This window comes from Pseudochaenichthys georgianus, chromosome 16, assembly GCF_902827115.2.
Source record: "Pseudochaenichthys georgianus chromosome 16, fPseGeo1.2, whole genome shotgun sequence".
Taxonomy (NCBI): domain Eukaryota; kingdom Metazoa; phylum Chordata; class Actinopteri; order Perciformes; family Channichthyidae; genus Pseudochaenichthys; species Pseudochaenichthys georgianus.
Window position 1 is genome coordinate 17,610,432 of NC_047518.2, and position 17,628 is coordinate 17,628,059.

At 39.9% G+C, this 17,628-nt stretch overlaps 1 protein-coding gene across 1 annotated transcript; it reads right to left on the bottom strand.

Annotated features, from left to right (window-relative positions):
- Window positions 1-838: 838 nt before the first annotated feature.
- rnf144b (ring finger protein 144B) lies at window positions 839-17,414 on the bottom strand. Its single transcript, XM_034103113.2, has 9 exons — window positions 17,098-17,414; window positions 16,256-16,404; window positions 13,272-13,527; window positions 11,301-11,405; window positions 10,064-10,124; window positions 8,084-8,297; window positions 6,159-6,303; window positions 5,457-5,546; window positions 839-1,917 (listed from the first exon to the last, which is right to left on the bottom strand). Exons 3-9 carry the CDS (start codon window positions 13,437-13,439, stop codon window positions 1,747-1,749), a joined length of 954 nt encoding a protein of 317 aa, XP_033959004.1. The 5' UTR covers window positions 13,440-13,527; window positions 16,256-16,404; window positions 17,098-17,414; the 3' UTR covers window positions 839-1,746.
- Between the last annotated feature and the right edge of the window lie 214 nt (window positions 17,415-17,628).

A 17,628-nucleotide genomic window follows, 5' to 3' on the forward strand; every position in this document is an offset into this window, starting at 1 on the left:
GCACCGGGGGGCGCTGAGTCCCTTTCTAACCCGCCGCTGAGTGTGGTTTACGGCGATATGAACGTTAAACAATACTTTCACAACATATATGTGTATAAATATATAAATGCACACGCATATATTTTGTGTTTTATTACATATTGTATATTGGATTTTTTTTTTACAAAACACATAGCCTACACTACCAGTCAAAGGCAATATTTATCGTCCTAACATGCTCATTTTCTACGGTAATGTGGCTGACCCTCCACCGATGCTGTATACGAAGTTTAGTTTTGAAAAACTGAAAATTGAAATTTAAGTGAATATTTAACTGTTTTGAACATTATGCTAATTACAATTTTAAAAAATGTAGGCGGAGCTCTGGGCGGAGCTTAGGGCTCCAAGAGGATTATTTGTAGAGCAGGTCCACCCGGATATGTGTGCACAATTTCAGGTCATTCGGAGTTACAGGGCGACTTTGTAAATGTATTCCGAAATGGGATTTTGATAGGTGGCGCTAGTGAGCAGGTTGGAATATTTAACCCATTGACTCCAGAATATCACATTTTTCACCGGTCCTGGCGTCCGTGCAAAATTATACAACTTTTGAAGCATCCTAAAGGCCTGAAAATAAGCATTTAATTGCAATATGGAATAATAAGAATAAGAATAATACGTGGAATAACAATAGGTTCCTCGCACTTCGTGCTAGGACGCCATCGGGTCCTAGCGCTCCGTGCTCGGGCCCTAATAACAATTCATACCATCCATGACACCTGGAGCTTGTAGGAAGAAGGATGAAGACTTTTCCATCTCTCAAATACTACATGTCATGACCAAACACAATACCATCTGATTCATGTTCAATATAGTATGTTTATTTCAATTACAATGGCGCTTTTTTAGAAAATATCTGATGCAGAAACATCAACGAAAATGTATAAATGATAACCATACACACATAACCCATAAATACACATTGACACACTTTTAGAAAAGAACACGTGATTCTTAAGAGCCTTTGGTCTGGAACGCATTCCAGTTGGAAACAACAAACATTAGCAGAAGGAAAGTTCTCTGTGCACCGTTGAAGCCCTATCATGTTTCATATAGAATATACAGTGCACACATGACGCCGGGCGTTAGCCTTCACCCTTTATGAAAGAATGTTTTGCATTGTTTAAGGTTTAATAACCCCTGTAATCCTAATTCGTAATTTTCATAATGCTAACATTTTTGCATAAGATAAAGATAGAATGGAAGGCAAAACAAATACCACCAAGCACCAGGCACTGTGGAGTGAGGCACTTGAGCACCTAACTCCTCTGGTTTGGCATCATGAAGTTTGGCACATGAGGGTGGCGTTGCATTTGTTTGTATGTGTGTGTGTGTGTGTGTGTGTGTGTGTGTGTGTGTGTGTGTGTGTGTGTGTGTGTGTGTGTGTGTGTGTGTGTGTGTGTGTGTGTGTGTGTGTGTGTGTGTGTGTGTGTGTCCAGGAAAACTCTCACAGTTGCCACTGTCTCCTTAGTACCTGTTGTGCATTTGAAAACAACCAGGTGAGTTACATTCATTCTCCTCATATTTACACTTCCACCATATAAAGTACTTTTTAGAGTTCAAGCAGTTATTGAACCACTGACAAGGTTCCCAGTCCGTTGAGTCATGAAAAATGTATCCATTGTCATTCCGACTTTATTATTTTCCACCATGCAGCTCTCGCCCTCTCGTGGTTTCCTTGGGAGGGGCAGATGAGAAGGCAAGCTGCTATGATGTGGAGGAGTCTGGCTGGCTGAGGTCCTTCTTCTTCTTCTTCTTCTTGGTCTTCTTCCCGCTGCAGGGCTTGCAGAGGCAGCAGAGGATGATGGGAGAGGCCAGCAGGATGAGCGGAGACGTGACCAGTCCGATGATGCTAACACCCACCAGGATACCCACCACCTGGGAGACAACACAGCAAATGTTTTTTATAAACACTGGATCAAATGATTATGAGTCATATGTAAGGGGTTGCACTTAGTCAATAATTATCACCAAGTTCTGCAGTCACATCGAGGGAGCGTTTTTAGACGTTTTTGGATCATTGATTTGATTTTATGGCCCCTCCGTTATGGCTTTGGTTCGGTACTGCTCTTTAACCTTGTTTTCAGTGAAAAAGTATTAATAAACCCATCATACACTACCTGCTCTGCACTAAACAGTAAAGAGAGTTGGTGGAGTCCAAAGCAGGGCCTTAACAAGAGTAAATAGGACTGACAGTCATCAGTTGGACAGAAACCCAATTCCAAATCAATGCTAATGTTGCTTTAAGGAGGCTGGATTTATAAATATGCTAACATGTCAGCTACAAACACTTTGCATGGTTCTTTTGCAACCCACAGTTCTTACATTTAATAATTAGCGATTAGGGATGTAACGATATATATCGAATATCGCGATATCGCGGTAAATAAATGTCTCAATACCGTCGTAGACTGACAAAATATACCGCGATTTTTTTTTTATATTATTATTATTTTTTATATATATTTTTTTAAACCTTTATTCAACCAGATGGTCCCATTGAGATCCTCAATCTCTTTTCCAAGGGAGACCTGTCCAACATGGCAGAAAGTAGGTTACAACCATGGTTACAACATGAACATAAAACAACAGATAACAATAAAGGACATCGTATTTACAGGGCTACATGTTCATACCTAGAGACATTGACAAGTACCAACAGTACATTTATATCTCGCCCTGTCAATAAGCCTCACCTTCTTGGCAAAACATTTATTGTTTTTGAAGTGGTGGAGAGACAATGCACAGTTTTGCCCACTGCTGTTACCCATGGCCAAAGCATATCTCTCTGTCCCAGCAACATGAGTACCAAGCAAGAGAGTTTTTTCCACAGCAGGGGATATTGTAAACGCCCAAACATCCCAGCTTCTACCTGGAAATGTGGACATGCTCATATTCCTAAAAGATAACCTTGATGATGCTGAGTGAGTGAGTGAGTGAGTGAGTGAGTGAGTGAGTGAGTGAGTGAGTGAGTGAGTGAGTGAGTGAGTGAGTGAGTGAGTGAGTGAGTGAGTGAGTGAGTGAGTGAGTGAGTGAGTGAGTGAGTGAGTGAGTGAGTTAGAGTTGAGTTACTTGAAAAAACTAAAGTGAAACTTTATTTATTCTATTGCAGGGTCTGATTATTATATTGTTGACACTTTAAAATACTACTATCCTACTAAAATGCTGTACAAATCAGATTAATAAAGAAAAAAATTCAAGTAAAAAAAAAAGAAATCCAAAAACAATTCACATTTTTTTTCTTTATTTTTCAATATCGCGATAAATACCGTACCATGGACCTTTTATCGCGATATTATCGTACCGTGAGTTTTGGGTATCGTTACATCACTATTAGCGATACATGTATCATTTAAAACATAGACTGTAAATAAGAAATGAACGTAGTCACTGTGAGCCATTTGTTTGTGGGAGCCTTGAGTTTGGCATATTAGCTGTCTCCATCTTGGTTTTTTTATACCAGAAGTGGCGCAAGAAATTGTTTCTACAACCAAATGCTTAAAAATACGTTTCTAGGCTGCCAAAATGTAATAATTAACTTTCATGAAGTGAAACTCAGTGTGAAAGGGTTAAAGTATATGAAAACACAGATAACTCCCAGATCAGACAGCGCTGACAGTAGCGCCCTGTCAACATTAACGTAGCCCCGCCCTAAAGCATATGCGGCTTTCTCTTCTATTTGACTAATTTGGGACTTTAATTTACAAAGTGGCCATCATGCTGTATTGAAGACCACATGGAACTAGCAATTGAGATCATTAACTCATTAGGAAAATGCTTACTTGGGCAATAAATCAAGTGGGAAGTAGGATCAATTTCTCATAGACTTTTATACAATCAGATTTTCTTCCGCAATCTGCTGTTTGTCATTAGAAATAATTCAAGGCACTTCTACATTGTCTTCACCTTTCAGGCCTCGAGGGTGCTGATTGATTTTAACACCAATGAACTAGTTTAAAATGGTAATTTTTTGATAAATTGGTGTATTTACTGTCAACAAATGGGATTGTTACTAAACTACATTTTTGTAGTATGTAGGATTATAGAATGTATGTAATGGTAATGCTTTATGTAATTGAAACTGAAAACCAATAACATTGGATTGTGGGTAGCTGTGGTGAAGGTGTCTACAAAGACCATGATCTCAATACAATATATTCAAACTAATTGAGACTGAAAACATGTTTTCCCCTGCCAACACTATTCTACATTACATAGCCAAAAGTGCATGGACACGGCTGTCCATATGTGTCTTTTTATGTTTTGTCTAAGGTTATTTTGAATTATTTGGCTAGGCTCCTTCGTTCCAGTTTCACAGTATACTTAAGATGTAGTCACCACTGCAGTCTTTGCAGGCAGTAAAGGAGTAACACTGTCAGAGGAATGTGTGACGGCAGATTGTAAAACTTCAGGAACTGGTCGCGCAAGAGTGTAAACCGAGTTTGTCAGGAGTTGTTCTGGAAGGAACAACTGCAGGGTTGTATGTCCACTCTCCAGACACGTATCAATGCAGACACACGCTGAGGAAGAATCAAGAGGACCGCTGCAATCTTAATAGGAATCATGCGATAATGGCATCAGGGGAGCAGAGGTGTAGAGAAAGTAGGTCCGGCGGTTTATGGTTTTGATACAGGGCAGGAATTTGAGATTAGCACTGGGATTAGTTCAGTTTAATGTCTGGTAAAGGACTATTTTGGGACTATTAACACAAACATGGTGCTAGAACAGAGTGTATGGGTCTATAAAGAGAGACACTACAGCTACAAAAGGTTAGGGATTTGTTCATATATTACTCAAGACAGAGTATTTTTTATATTATTGGAGAGACACAAAGGATATCCAAAACTACTATGGATTGAATCTTTGACTCTAATATTTTCACAAATATTAAGAATTAAATAAGAATGCCCAGGCTGGCTTTATCCAACACTGGGATTTCTGTTCTGGAAATGAATGAATGTTGAAAGCACATCTGCAATAGGAAGGCTAATTTGCATATGTTTACCTAAAATGTAGGTCATAAACCAGGAAAGCTTCAAAGTGACATTTCTTAGTTAAAACCATTTCCAAAGGGAAAATTGATAGTTATGTATAATTTGCAGCATTTGTTTTTACATTTTTAAAGCGTGCTGTAAGCGTTATTGTCCTGCGTAGATACCTGTGCCGTCCTCACTGGAGAGAAATTCCAACCGTGAATCATTGATTTGAGAGCCAAACAGTGCAGAGCATGGAGATCAAAATCTTTAACGTCCAATCCCTGCTGTGTGATGGCACACTTTTACTCAAATCAAACCCATTCCAGTTATAACTGACCACTCACGGATGAGTGGCTCTGTAGGCTAATCCATTCAGACAATGTCAAGCCTCATCACAACCCTGAAATAAAACTGCATGTCTGCCGTCTGCTGTGTCCTCACCTGCGTTCTGTTCCACATCACCGAGGCCCGCGAGTGTCCCAGCTTGTTTCTGCACGGCCCCTTATCATAATGCCTCAGGAAGATATCGCCCTGCAATTGCGAAATATACTTGGTTAGACAAAAAATATATTATTCAGCAGAAGTGGAAGAAGTACAAAGCGTTTGTACTTAAGTCAAAGTAGCAAACACATTGTACACATTCTAGTTTACTAATAAAAGTCATGCATTACCAAAAGTACTCATTGTGCAGAATTCTCCATCTCAGAATAATATATATAATATTAATGGAAAATAGTTATTGATGCATTATTGTTTTGATCACTTTAATTCTAAAGCTGGAAACGGGTGAACATTTGTATTCTGTTTGTCTGCTGGGTAGCTTGTACGTTCAAAAGTTCACAACTATATAAAATAACATTCATATTTATTTGTTTGTTCTTTTAAAAAATAAACTGAACATGCAGACTAACTACAACTAAGGATATTAAATCAATCTAGTGGAGTAAAATAATACAATGGAAACTAGTGGTCTAAATGAAGTAGCAAAAGATTACAGTTACATTTCACCACTGTTTCTAGTATTCAGCAAGAAATGTAGAAAACAATCTAAAGACAGAGAAGCAGAGGCTGAGGAGATGTTGGAGGCAGTATAGTTTAGCTTGTGTTAAAAACCATGTGTGTTAGGCATCAGGAGAGACTTACATCCAGGTTCTGCAGACAGTACCAGCAGAAGGTGTGCTTGCAGCTCTTACACAGCATCTGTGCACATCCCTGGTTCCTCTCGATGTAGATAGCACACATAGGACACTGCTTGATGGGCATGTCAGAGTCGCTGTCGGAGCGCAGCCTATAGACACACAGTGGAGAGACGTCAGATGTGCAGTATGAAGCCATGAAGGCATCCGAAGTCTCCAGTTATGTTTAGAAAGCCACAGGTTTTAGGGTCAATGCTTCCTTTGCACTAGGGGAAATTATTTATACATTTTAAAATGTTTATATATTTACAACTTTTAAAGTTGTTATGGCTAACTGCTTCGCAAACAATTGCCTATTTCAACATCCAGAACAAACATAGCAATATTGGCATTTATTAAGAAGGATGTTTACAGCTATCTGAAGGATGTAAATCCCATATTCACTCTTCTTTAGTCTCTCATTTGGTCTCCACCTTCTTAGAGAAGTGAATATCTTCTAGTAGCAACATTTTTGTGTAAGCCATTTGGCTCTCGACAGGTAGTGTGCTTGGCGTAAATAAGATAATTCTTGTTTAAAACAGCTGCGTGTTACAGCTGAACAACATGATGGAAACAAAACAGAAAAGGTGTGTGCAATAAAACCAGAACCACAAGCTCAGGTGGTAACGCTCTTACTAATACGCAGTGTTTTCCTCACTCTTTATAAATGAAAACAAAGGTTAGAGCAACTTTAATTTCAAGCAGTGCCAATTTCTGCCCGCACATTTCTCTTCTTTATTATTCACTAACTCTGCTGATCATGGAAAAGCAATCAAGTGAGTTGGGGCTTTGCAGGGGGGATTAAGAATGCCAACGCTGTTTCCCATCGGCAGTGCCAGCAAATAGGACCACAAAAGTTGCCACAAAAATGTTGATGTGTTTCCTATAAATGTGAAAAACCCTAGCAACCATTAGCGGTCCTCTGTAGAACGGAGAACAAAAAGTTAACGGAACAAATATATCACTAGTTGCTTGCTCATTCAGAATAATGACAAATCCCTAAGTTAAATTAAATGTTGTTATCATTAGATACAACAAACCAAGACATCATCATAAAGGTAGACACAATGATTTAATTACATCTTGTAAATCCTTTTTGTTGGCTAGTGAATCCTTACTGCGGTGTTTCTAAGGTACCGGCTATGATTCTGGTACAATAACATTATGTTTAACGACTAAACCTGCAAGCAAATATAAATCATGCTCTCAAGTTCAAACTTATTGTTAATCTCCCCAAATTCTCCTCGTGCCTCCTCTCTCCTTCACCGCACACTGCAGACACCTTTACTGCAGTGCTCCTTCTGTACACGACGTGGCTCCGTGCTCACCCCCCCCCCTCCCTTTGGCACAGAGACAATGGAATTCCAATATAAGTCAGTGACTCCCCAATGACATCAGCCGTTCTGGCAGAGAAACTGTAAAATGTAGCTTTAAAGCAGGGACTACCCACCGGGCCCTGCTGAGGAATACTAAGCTATTCATCCTAAAATAATGTTTACTGCATATTCAGCCCAGAGCTCTACTGGGACATGATGCACTACACATTACTTGTACAATCCATTCGATGTAAATATCCAGCTACAATAACTGTCAGGTGTTTTTATATTAAGAATAGGACTGGATTGTTCTGATACAATAAGATAAAGGGATAAATAGGATAAATATGAAGGTAATACAATATCTTATAAAGTAATATTAAACGTAGCAATAGCATGGAATACATGTTTTTGAAACCCATTATTGGAATCATGATTCAGTCTGTTTACAGCAGTGTTTCTTCGTAGACTCCCAGTGACCTGAACTAACACGTGTTTCATTTTCATTATCAGGTGCGGCTCTGACTCTGTGGCTGCTGCAGACGGAGGGAGGTGGAACAAACGGTGGCTTACTGACCTGCTTTCACGAGCGAGTGACGGCGACATCATGGGCTGCTGCTCAGGGCAGGTGTGGTCGTCGAGCCAGGGCCCTCTGCACCCGGAGCAGAAGACGGTGTGACAGGTGGGGCAGGGCACAGCGGCAGGCTGGCCCTCACTGCTCTGCTGCACACTGCACACCGCCTGGCACTCAAGCACCGGACACCAGGCCTTACTGGGGTCCAACTTCACTCCTGCAGAAAGCACAGAGGGATGGGCAGGGAAGAAGACATCAAGAAGCTGCAGATTTTACAGACAAAATAAACACGTTTTGCTGTTCTATAAACCCAAGTTATACTAGTATTCGGCCTGCTCTTTCAAACAAAACCACCAGTAGTCTAGAATTAGTTATACTACTAATCTGGAACACATTGTTAGTGCTGGACAACAGATCTCTAACATAAGATATAACAAAACACAGATACTTCAGTGCTGGACAACTCATCTCTTACATAAGATTTGAAAAAACACAGATACTTCACTGTCTTACTAACCGTGAGTGTGTCACTCCCTCAACCTTCTAACACAGTTCCTAGTTCTTAACACACAAAATAAAGGTATGTTCTAATATAAATAGTATGAATATACTGTATATAAGTAGCATTAATTCAATTATTCCTATCAGGCCAATAAACATTTGTTTGACAAGTCAGGCAAGACATATGTCTTACAAATAAACATTTCTTACAACACCACTTTGTGCACTTCAGAAAGGATAGGACAACACTTTGACTAAACAATCAAATTCAATACAAAGTCAAACTATCGACAAAATTCCCTCTAGTATCTTTGGGAGACTTGGGTCAACAGTGTTTTGAACTAATTGCTATCGTCAGCATGCTAACATGTAGCTGTGTGTTAGCATGCTAAACACTGAAAACAGGTAAACAAAGGTCTGTATTATTAAGTCGTTGTGAATATAGCCATTTGTTATACTGAAAAACATTTTAAACAACATGACTTACTGTCGTCATGCTAGTGACCATCTGCAAGGAACATTAGGCACAACACTGGTTGGAGCTAAAGGCTAATGTCAGAAGGCTAACATGCTCACAATTTCAATGTTAGCATGCTGATGTTTTGCAGGTAATGTGTTTCGACGTTCACCATCTTAGTTTAGAGTGTTAGCATGTCATCATTTGATAATTTGTGCTAAAAAACAAGTAGGTTGCAGAGGCTGGTGGGAGTATTATTCATTTCAAAGGAAAAAAGTTATTAGAAATTATCACAATTTTTAGGACAATCCATTCAATTCAAATGAACTTGGAATAAATTGGTGAGCCGACTTACAAACTGAGACAAACAACCTTGCAAGTAGCTTATGAGGAAAGAAGGATACAAATAAACAATGAAATGCTTTCAATAACAGAAATCTGGCATTTTTGATCAAAACCAAAAGTGGAGCATTCATGATGAGTTTCATCAACTCTGAGTTTCATTGTGAATCAAATGACCAAAAACATTGTTGCATAACAGCCTTTACTTTGCACTTCTTTACACATTAAATATTATGAATGTTATGATTTATGGTCAAAGTAAACAAAACGTATAATGGGCCTCACAGCATTTTGTTCCTGCAAGGCATAATAACCTCAGTTTGCCATTTGTAAATGTCAACAGGAACCTTTTTCAACAGTTATTCTCTCCCAGGCCAAACTGATACAATCTGTCCTTACAGACATTCCCACAAGTACTGGTGCAATCAGCTACACAAAGGTACCTGAAACACTTTCAAATAATAGTTACATAAACCTCATGTTTGCTATAATTGAATGTAACAAAGCCACAGCTTCAGTAACCTGCTGAGTAACACTGGACCAGAGCAGAATAGAAAAGAGATTATACATTATCCCAGACACGTAAAGCTCGGCACTTGCTGTAATAACACCAGCTGAAGTGCGACCTGAAATAGCCCAATGCCTGTCACAAGTCATCTACATGCTAATGCAACAATACCTACCTCTCTCAAACTTCAGACGCTGATACAGCTCCACCTGATCCTCCGAGGCCAAGCTGGCTATCTGCAATCACAGAAACAAGAGAGACACTTTAGTCATGTTGTTGACACTCGGAGCTGTGACATTGTATTTTGTGTGCATGCAATAAGTATGATCAATCCATAATGGATGAATAATTGAAAAAATACATGATGGTCACAATAAAATTAGGCCATTTTGGTATTTTGATTGCTGAAAGCTGGTGCCTCAAGGGTCATCAAGCGTCAACTGGTCACATTACAACTGATTTGCTACAATATGTTTGCTACATTATAAGACAAGAAGTCAAATGCAACATTTTCTAAATGAAAAAAGGCAGCAAAGCCACAATTATAATGTAATCCATGTTGTAGTAAAAGCTGCAAAATGACACATGACAACAAATAAAATGCTAATCTGGAAATAATGAGTCTGGAAATACTGAGTGTGTTTGCTCAAAGCACCATAAGCTTACAGTAAAAAATGCCAATTGGTCAATTTTTCAAACCAGCACGATGGTAACATTATTTCTGTCTTCTTTTAATTATTTTAAAGATATGTGTGGGCCAGTTTAGCCTGTTTTATAGAGAAGAATTGTTAGGGTGGCAATATAGGGTACGACACACATAAAGGTTCCACAGGCCAGATTTAAACCTTTTACGACTAAAAACAGACTTAAATATGTATCAAAACTGCTCGCAGGGCTTATTTATTAATATTCGTTTGTCTAACATCTGTACAATTTTCTACTGGATAACGGCATTTAAATCAAAAAGTAAAATCAACTCAGTAGGAAGTCCAGAGAGTCTTGCAGTGGTTTTCAAAACCTTTAAAATGAGGACGTGAGAAGCGGTATTCCATTTGTTTGCGAATCAGTCTGAACTCCTTCTCTGACGTGTTTACTGCGTGGGATCCACGATGTGTGACATGAGCTCACAGAGTTTCACTTTCTGTCTGACACTTAAAAGACTTCTCTCAGAAATGCCATCACTGCTGGTTCACAGCATTTTCACAACACTTAATTAACCCTGCCCACACAGCTCGAAAAACTTGAGGGTGAAAATCCAACTTCAATTGTCTATAGACCTAGCAGCAACTTAGACATTTAAAAATAAAGTTTATTTCAACATTTGTCCATGAAGATCAGTTTTTATTGGCCTGTGATGGCTTTATTTGGTTTCACTCATGACCTACATATCATTGGTGCTTAGCAGGGCATACCTCAGAGTCCAGTAGCACTCCAGCCTTTTGGCAGGCCATATCTGGGCAGGTGATGGGTGCCCCCCCGCCCTCCAGGATGGCAAGCCGAACATACTGCTCCAAACACTGGAGAGGGACAGACAACACAGCAGCATTAGCCTGGATACTGAATGGAACAGGGACAATTGTACCATAGCGCAATTGTTAATAGTAATACATTTCAACATTTTCATAATAACATTTTCTTAACTGTCCACAATTTTACATCAGTATTAAAGCACAGGGGAAATAAGAATGAACAAAAACTAAATGCAACATAAACATGGACATCTTTTCAGCATCCACACGTCAAAAGTCATATGTTGCCTCAGTGAAGAAATATGAAAGTGTAGGGGGAACTTAATAAACATTGCGCAAAGGCAGACAATTTAGCGGAACTGAAAATAAGTCACTTTTCAGTGGAAAACAAAGTTATCTTATCATGTGCTAACCATGGGCGTTGACATTACAAATGATCTACAAACAAAGCAGGGAAAAAAAACAATTGTCTATTCTCTGGAACCAGACTGGAGGAGACATAAAATAGCTGATAAGTGTGTTTACAGTTTCTCTTTTCCAAGCAGTTCCCCCGTGACACTGTGTGTGTGTATTATCTGTGTGACCTTGTGCGAGCAACACTGACAACTTAGCCTCCTCGGGCAGAGATTAACACCTGCCACGATCCAGCTCTCTGTGTCAGGGCACAACGGCAACATCTCAGTTGGACATGCCAGACAGGCACGTATCAGACTGCCACGGGCTTCTATTATAGTGATTCAGCTCTGTGTTCTACCGACAGCTCTTCTTCTCCTTTAAAAGGAATGAAACAGCTGCCAGGTTTTCTCAAGAACTTGTGGCCCTGACCAACTTTTTTGGTGCCGCTGTTGCTAGATCGCTTTCCATTTTCAAGCAAGAAATGTATTCAAATGTATTATATTGTAACATATTCTCAATGTTAATAGAACTAATTGCAAAACGTAATTGTAGTTTAAAGCTTTATGCAAATGGGAACTTGATAGCGATAATTGCTAACTTTTGGAGCTAGTGTTAGGTCACACTGTGGGTTTCTTTCCACTATTTGCCATAAATAGCGGTGGTGGCGAAGGCGATAGCGACTTGGCTTGGTAACTGGAAGGTCACCAGTCCCAGAAAGACCAAGTGCTACCGAGGTGTCCCTGAGCAAGGCACCGTTCATAATGGCAGCCCACTGCTCCTAACACTAGGATGGGTCAAACGCAGAGAAACCGTTTCGTTACATACTACCTGTACTACGTAATGACAATAAGTTGAATCTTCTTCTTCTTCAAATCAAAGCTTTATTTACACTACTGCACAGTTAGGGCGAGGTTATGGGGAACCAATAATGACAACATCAATCTAAATGATGTTGTCATTATTCTATAACCAGTACATTGTGACATCTTCTGACATGTTTGCTTCAGACTGATGAGTTTAAGAAAAAAACGTCTCTATTTCCACTCTAACAAATGCCAACAGCTGTGATAAATCGCAAGAAATTCCAAAGACAAAGAAAGTAAATGTGAGGTAAAGCCTTCCTGTGATGAAACCAATTCATTTCACCAGCGCTGTAATATGCAATGTGCCAATACAATGATCTATTTTTGGATCCTAAAGCAGTAATGGGGCTGCAATAAAACGGAGCATCCCATCCCAAGTAATTTAAAAGTTGGAGATTTGCCTAAATTGCCCAAGGAATAGTTCAGAGTCGGATCCCTTTTTTGTGAAATATTCAACGCCTACGGAAAGTGACTAAAAGCATAAGCAATATCAGAAGATGATCCGGATCTAAATAAAGCCTTGAGTCACCCGCTCTGTTTCAGTAATAAAGTTCACATGTTTAATTTCCATATTAGCCAACATCCTGTTGTAGTTCTGCTAATACCATAAGCATTATCTATTGTAAATGTCTGCCATTCGTTGGTCTTTACTTACTGCTGTGCAGAAGACACAGTTGCAGCTCTGGAGTTCCCTGGTGGCTGCAGACGGCTGCTCGCTGAGGCACAGCTTGCAGAAGGGCCCTAGACGAGGGTTGGCCCCGGCCTCAGGGGTCCCCAGCGAATCCCCGGCGTCCCGAATCAGGGTGGGACTCCTGCTGGCCATGATGGGGCGATGCAGGCGGGTGAGGGAGGGATCAGGCTGCTCCTAGCCCCTCTGCTGGGGACGGAGAGGAGCCACAGCCTCCATGTTCCTGAAAGCAGAAATTTGTCTCCTTAGTGCAGGTATACCACTTCCTCTTCGATACTGTTGACATAATACCTCAGCCAGGCCTTATGACAACACCGCTCTGTTCCTGGAACCTGTCATCTCTTTTGGTAACCAGTGTACCAACATGATGACTTCACCCCTCCCTGAGGCATTTCATTGTCTTGTTACCTGAGAGATGAATTAGTCACTGTTTAAAGCTGCCCGGTGCATGAAGCAAAACATAATTATGTGTAATTACTGCTGCATTATTGATTACTCATCACGGCATATTTAATGCCAAAGTCCAAGGTCTGTGTTTACTGAGTGTTCAGTTATTGACCAGATCTCATTCACTCTGGCAGGACTGATTGTCGAGTTTTTAGTTACAAAGTAAATACATGCCTGTGTATCCATAGTAGGTACAGTAGAAACGTTTTGGTTATAGGCACGTCATTTCAACATTGGGCAGGGGTAGTAGAAAGATGGAAAACAGGTCAATTCTCTCTTATTAATTGTATGTTTTAAAAGTGTTAGACTGAAATAGTCTTTAGTCAGACTAAAGAGAGAAGAATCCGGATAGTCAACATTTCTTATTTCTCAGAGCTCACACCATTTTGAAAAATGTTAACATTTGTGTTTTTAATGTGAAAGTTGCCATTGGATGAGACCAACAATCATGAAATGATGCTCATAATACAAAGGCTTACATGCTAGTGTTTCACAGATCAAATGTTTACATCTACATATCCACCTTCGTAGTTTAGCATGTTAGCATGCCGACATTTGCTAATTAGCCCAAAACTACAATAAAGCGGAAAATGAAGGGAAACAACATTAGGATTCAGCCACTTGACACCATGAATGTCTGCACAAAGTTGCCAATCCATGTAATAGTTGTTGAAATATTTCTGCCTAGACCAAAGCGGTAAACCCAACCGACCAACAGACAACAAAAAGCAATATTTCACTAAATCTGCTCTATACAGCATCGGGCATAAATATAATCTGTGATTTCCGCCCTCAGCTATCAAACATAATGCGCTAGTTGTATATGTTGGGACAGCAGGAGAGGGGTTGGTGGATAATAAAAGGAAAATCTATTGTTAAAGGCAACCAAAGTCACACACCCAATATCCAATCCCTTTGGGTTTGTCCAATCCCAAAAAAGCATGAGAAATAATAAACTCATAATCTGGGATTAGCGATTAATCCTGTAGATAACAGTGGTTGGACACAGAACGGGGTCACACAGGAAGCGGTGGCGTTAAAAACACACCCCGCAGCCTGTTAAAATCACACGTTAGTCCAACCTACACACAATGTTCTCCATTTCAGCGGGCTGTTGAGGTTGGCAGGAAACTTTGGGCCAGCTAAATCAATGCAGCCAACACTGGTGTCCTAAATTCTTCTCACAGTGCTCTTTTATTACATGCTACAGATCAGCAGGGTCATACATGCAAAAGAGTGATAATGGAGCTTGTGTAGCAGCACGTTGGTATTTCTGCACAGTCATGTTGCACTGCATCCAGCCAGGCTGCAGTCGTCATCCCACAATACCATCCTCTCCCGCCTGAGCATAAGCAGCCACATGGGGAAATGATAGGTCTCTAGTCAGCTAACTTTGCTGCATGGCAACTCCAAAGCCTTTCGTTCCTGAACAACTTTTAGTTTCGACATGACCTGGGTGTCAACAGATGAAGTGTTTGAAGTGATTTTTATCTCAGAACAGCAGACGAAGAGTGTTGTTCCACCTTTAATGTGACAGATAAAAGGCAGTTTGATTGACTGGGAAATGTAGAATTCATCAATACTTCACGGCGGTCTGATTCCAATTAAACACAATGAACAGATTTAAGTTTGCATGAACGAGTTTGAGGATTACTGAACGCTGTTGCAGAAGCATTTCCAATCCGAATATTTGCATATGGGACTACATATATTAAATGTCAGAAGATCTTTCAATAACCCATCTTGGCAGCAGTCCCTGCCCCTGAGCAAGCAGTTATATGTGAGAATAAGTATGAGCTACTCATTTATAAAACGCCCTTGTGAGTGTTAATAGTTCCTTTAAGGTGTGGAGCGGGTCATTTAAGTGATTAGCAGTCCTCTCGGCTCAGGGTTTAAACGGCATTCCAGCTATGGGGATCAAAGCAGCATTGTTGACCATTTCAGAAACGGAAAAAACAGATCTGCCCATTGAGAAGCTGCTGCTGCTTTCTACACAGGCTGCCACTATGTTGGGAAGGAGGCAGCTGGGAGTTCAGGGAGTGTGTAGCAGAATCTATATGGCATCATTTGTACAGCTACAATCCCTCCCTGTTCTGTATTTCTGGCCCTATAACATGATTTTGGGACACAGCCTTAAATAAGAGCATACCAAGTTAAAACAGCAACATGATGATGATTATACAAATGCTGATGCAATCAGTTTAAACAGAATCAGTATGGTGCATATTCATTAAAATGACAGTGATATAAAGGTGTATTCCTTAAGTAATACTCCTTGTTGTGATATGCATATTATTCAATAATTACCCAGAGGTTAGTATGACAGTGTAATGCATCATATGTAACAGTGCATTCAAGCAGACCACACATGAAATCTGACATTTCTGCATTTCTTTCAAGGTTGCATTCTCGTACAGGTCAAAACTCTACGCAGGCATGGAGTTTAAACGTATAGTAATGGATGTTGTGTGTTGCAGATGAGCAGAGGAGGGAGGGGAACCTACCTTTCCCGTGGACCACTGGGTGTAGGAGTCAAGATCCACAGCTGCAGTGCTCTCACTGTGGCACAGACACATGTGTTGGATACAGTCTGCTGGTAGAAGCCCTCCGCTCCGCAGACCCACCGTCACGGCTGTCTCACACACGCAGCGGGCTTACAGAACAACCAAAAACATGTTTAAAGGTCCTGCTGGCTTCTGTCCGGCCTGTGTGTAGGTGTGTCTATGTGTGTGTGAGAGTGTGTGCTTTGTTGCTGCGTTTTGTTTCCATCCAGGAAGCTGTGTCTGCTCTCCGCTCAGCTCCACTCTTGACTGCTCCTGCTGGTTATTTCACTGTATTCATGCTGCTTTCAGGTGCTGTCGGAATTTTTTTAATTCATGAGCTAAACAGGAACGAACGAGGTGTTCTATCGAAAAATGGAGGAGTTCTGATCGTTCACTTAGATCAAATTAGTAATTTAAGAAAAAAAATTGGATCAATAAAGTATATTTAATCTAATCTAATCAACCCTTTCAAAACACTATTTAACAAATAAATGTCCTACAATTAAGAATGAACTTTAGTACAACAGTTTCTGCATTTAGTACTTTTTACTCTAAATGTTCAAAGTACATTTCCTGTCTAGGAGGAGACACATAACATAATGTATGTTATGTGTACTTTTACTTTCACTTGTAAGTTACAAGTGAAAGTAAAAGTACACATACCATTTTTCCTGTTTTCCTCACCATATATGCTACTAAGCTTTTCTTAATTTTTACATTATAATATCCTCCCACAAGTATGGTCACCTTTAAAAGACCAGCAGGTTGAGTGTGTTGCTGCAAACTCAGCTTGCATTGTCTACCTGTTGAATCATGTCCTCCTCTTCATTCTGCAGCTTCAGTGCGTAAAAGGCTCCATGCCATCTCATGTCCTAAGGTTAAAAACGTGTAGTCGACTATTCTTCCAGGTCTGCCCATTTTTGTTTACATCCGAACACGATGTGCATCATTTAAACGTTCCTACATGTTGAGTATACGAGGTGCAGTGAAGGCACCAGTATACTATACAGCTCTTGGAGATACTAGTAAAAGAAAGACAAATGTGTCAAAACCTTTATATATACAGTTTATGGTCAAAACTAGCTACGTCAGAATAAGACGTCTCTCGCATTTGCTTGGTCAAATGAGCAGCTATTCATGTTTGAGTGCGCGATTAATAGCGTCTTTACGGTAATCGCCGTGAAGCGGTGAAAGAATAAAAGAATGCATGTTTTTGTGCTATATTTTTCGATAAAAATATGTTTTACCATATTCTTAATAAAATTGGTACTGTTGGTACTCAGTACTTGTTAGAATACTACCACAAATATTTGATAAGGAATAAAATGATTTTT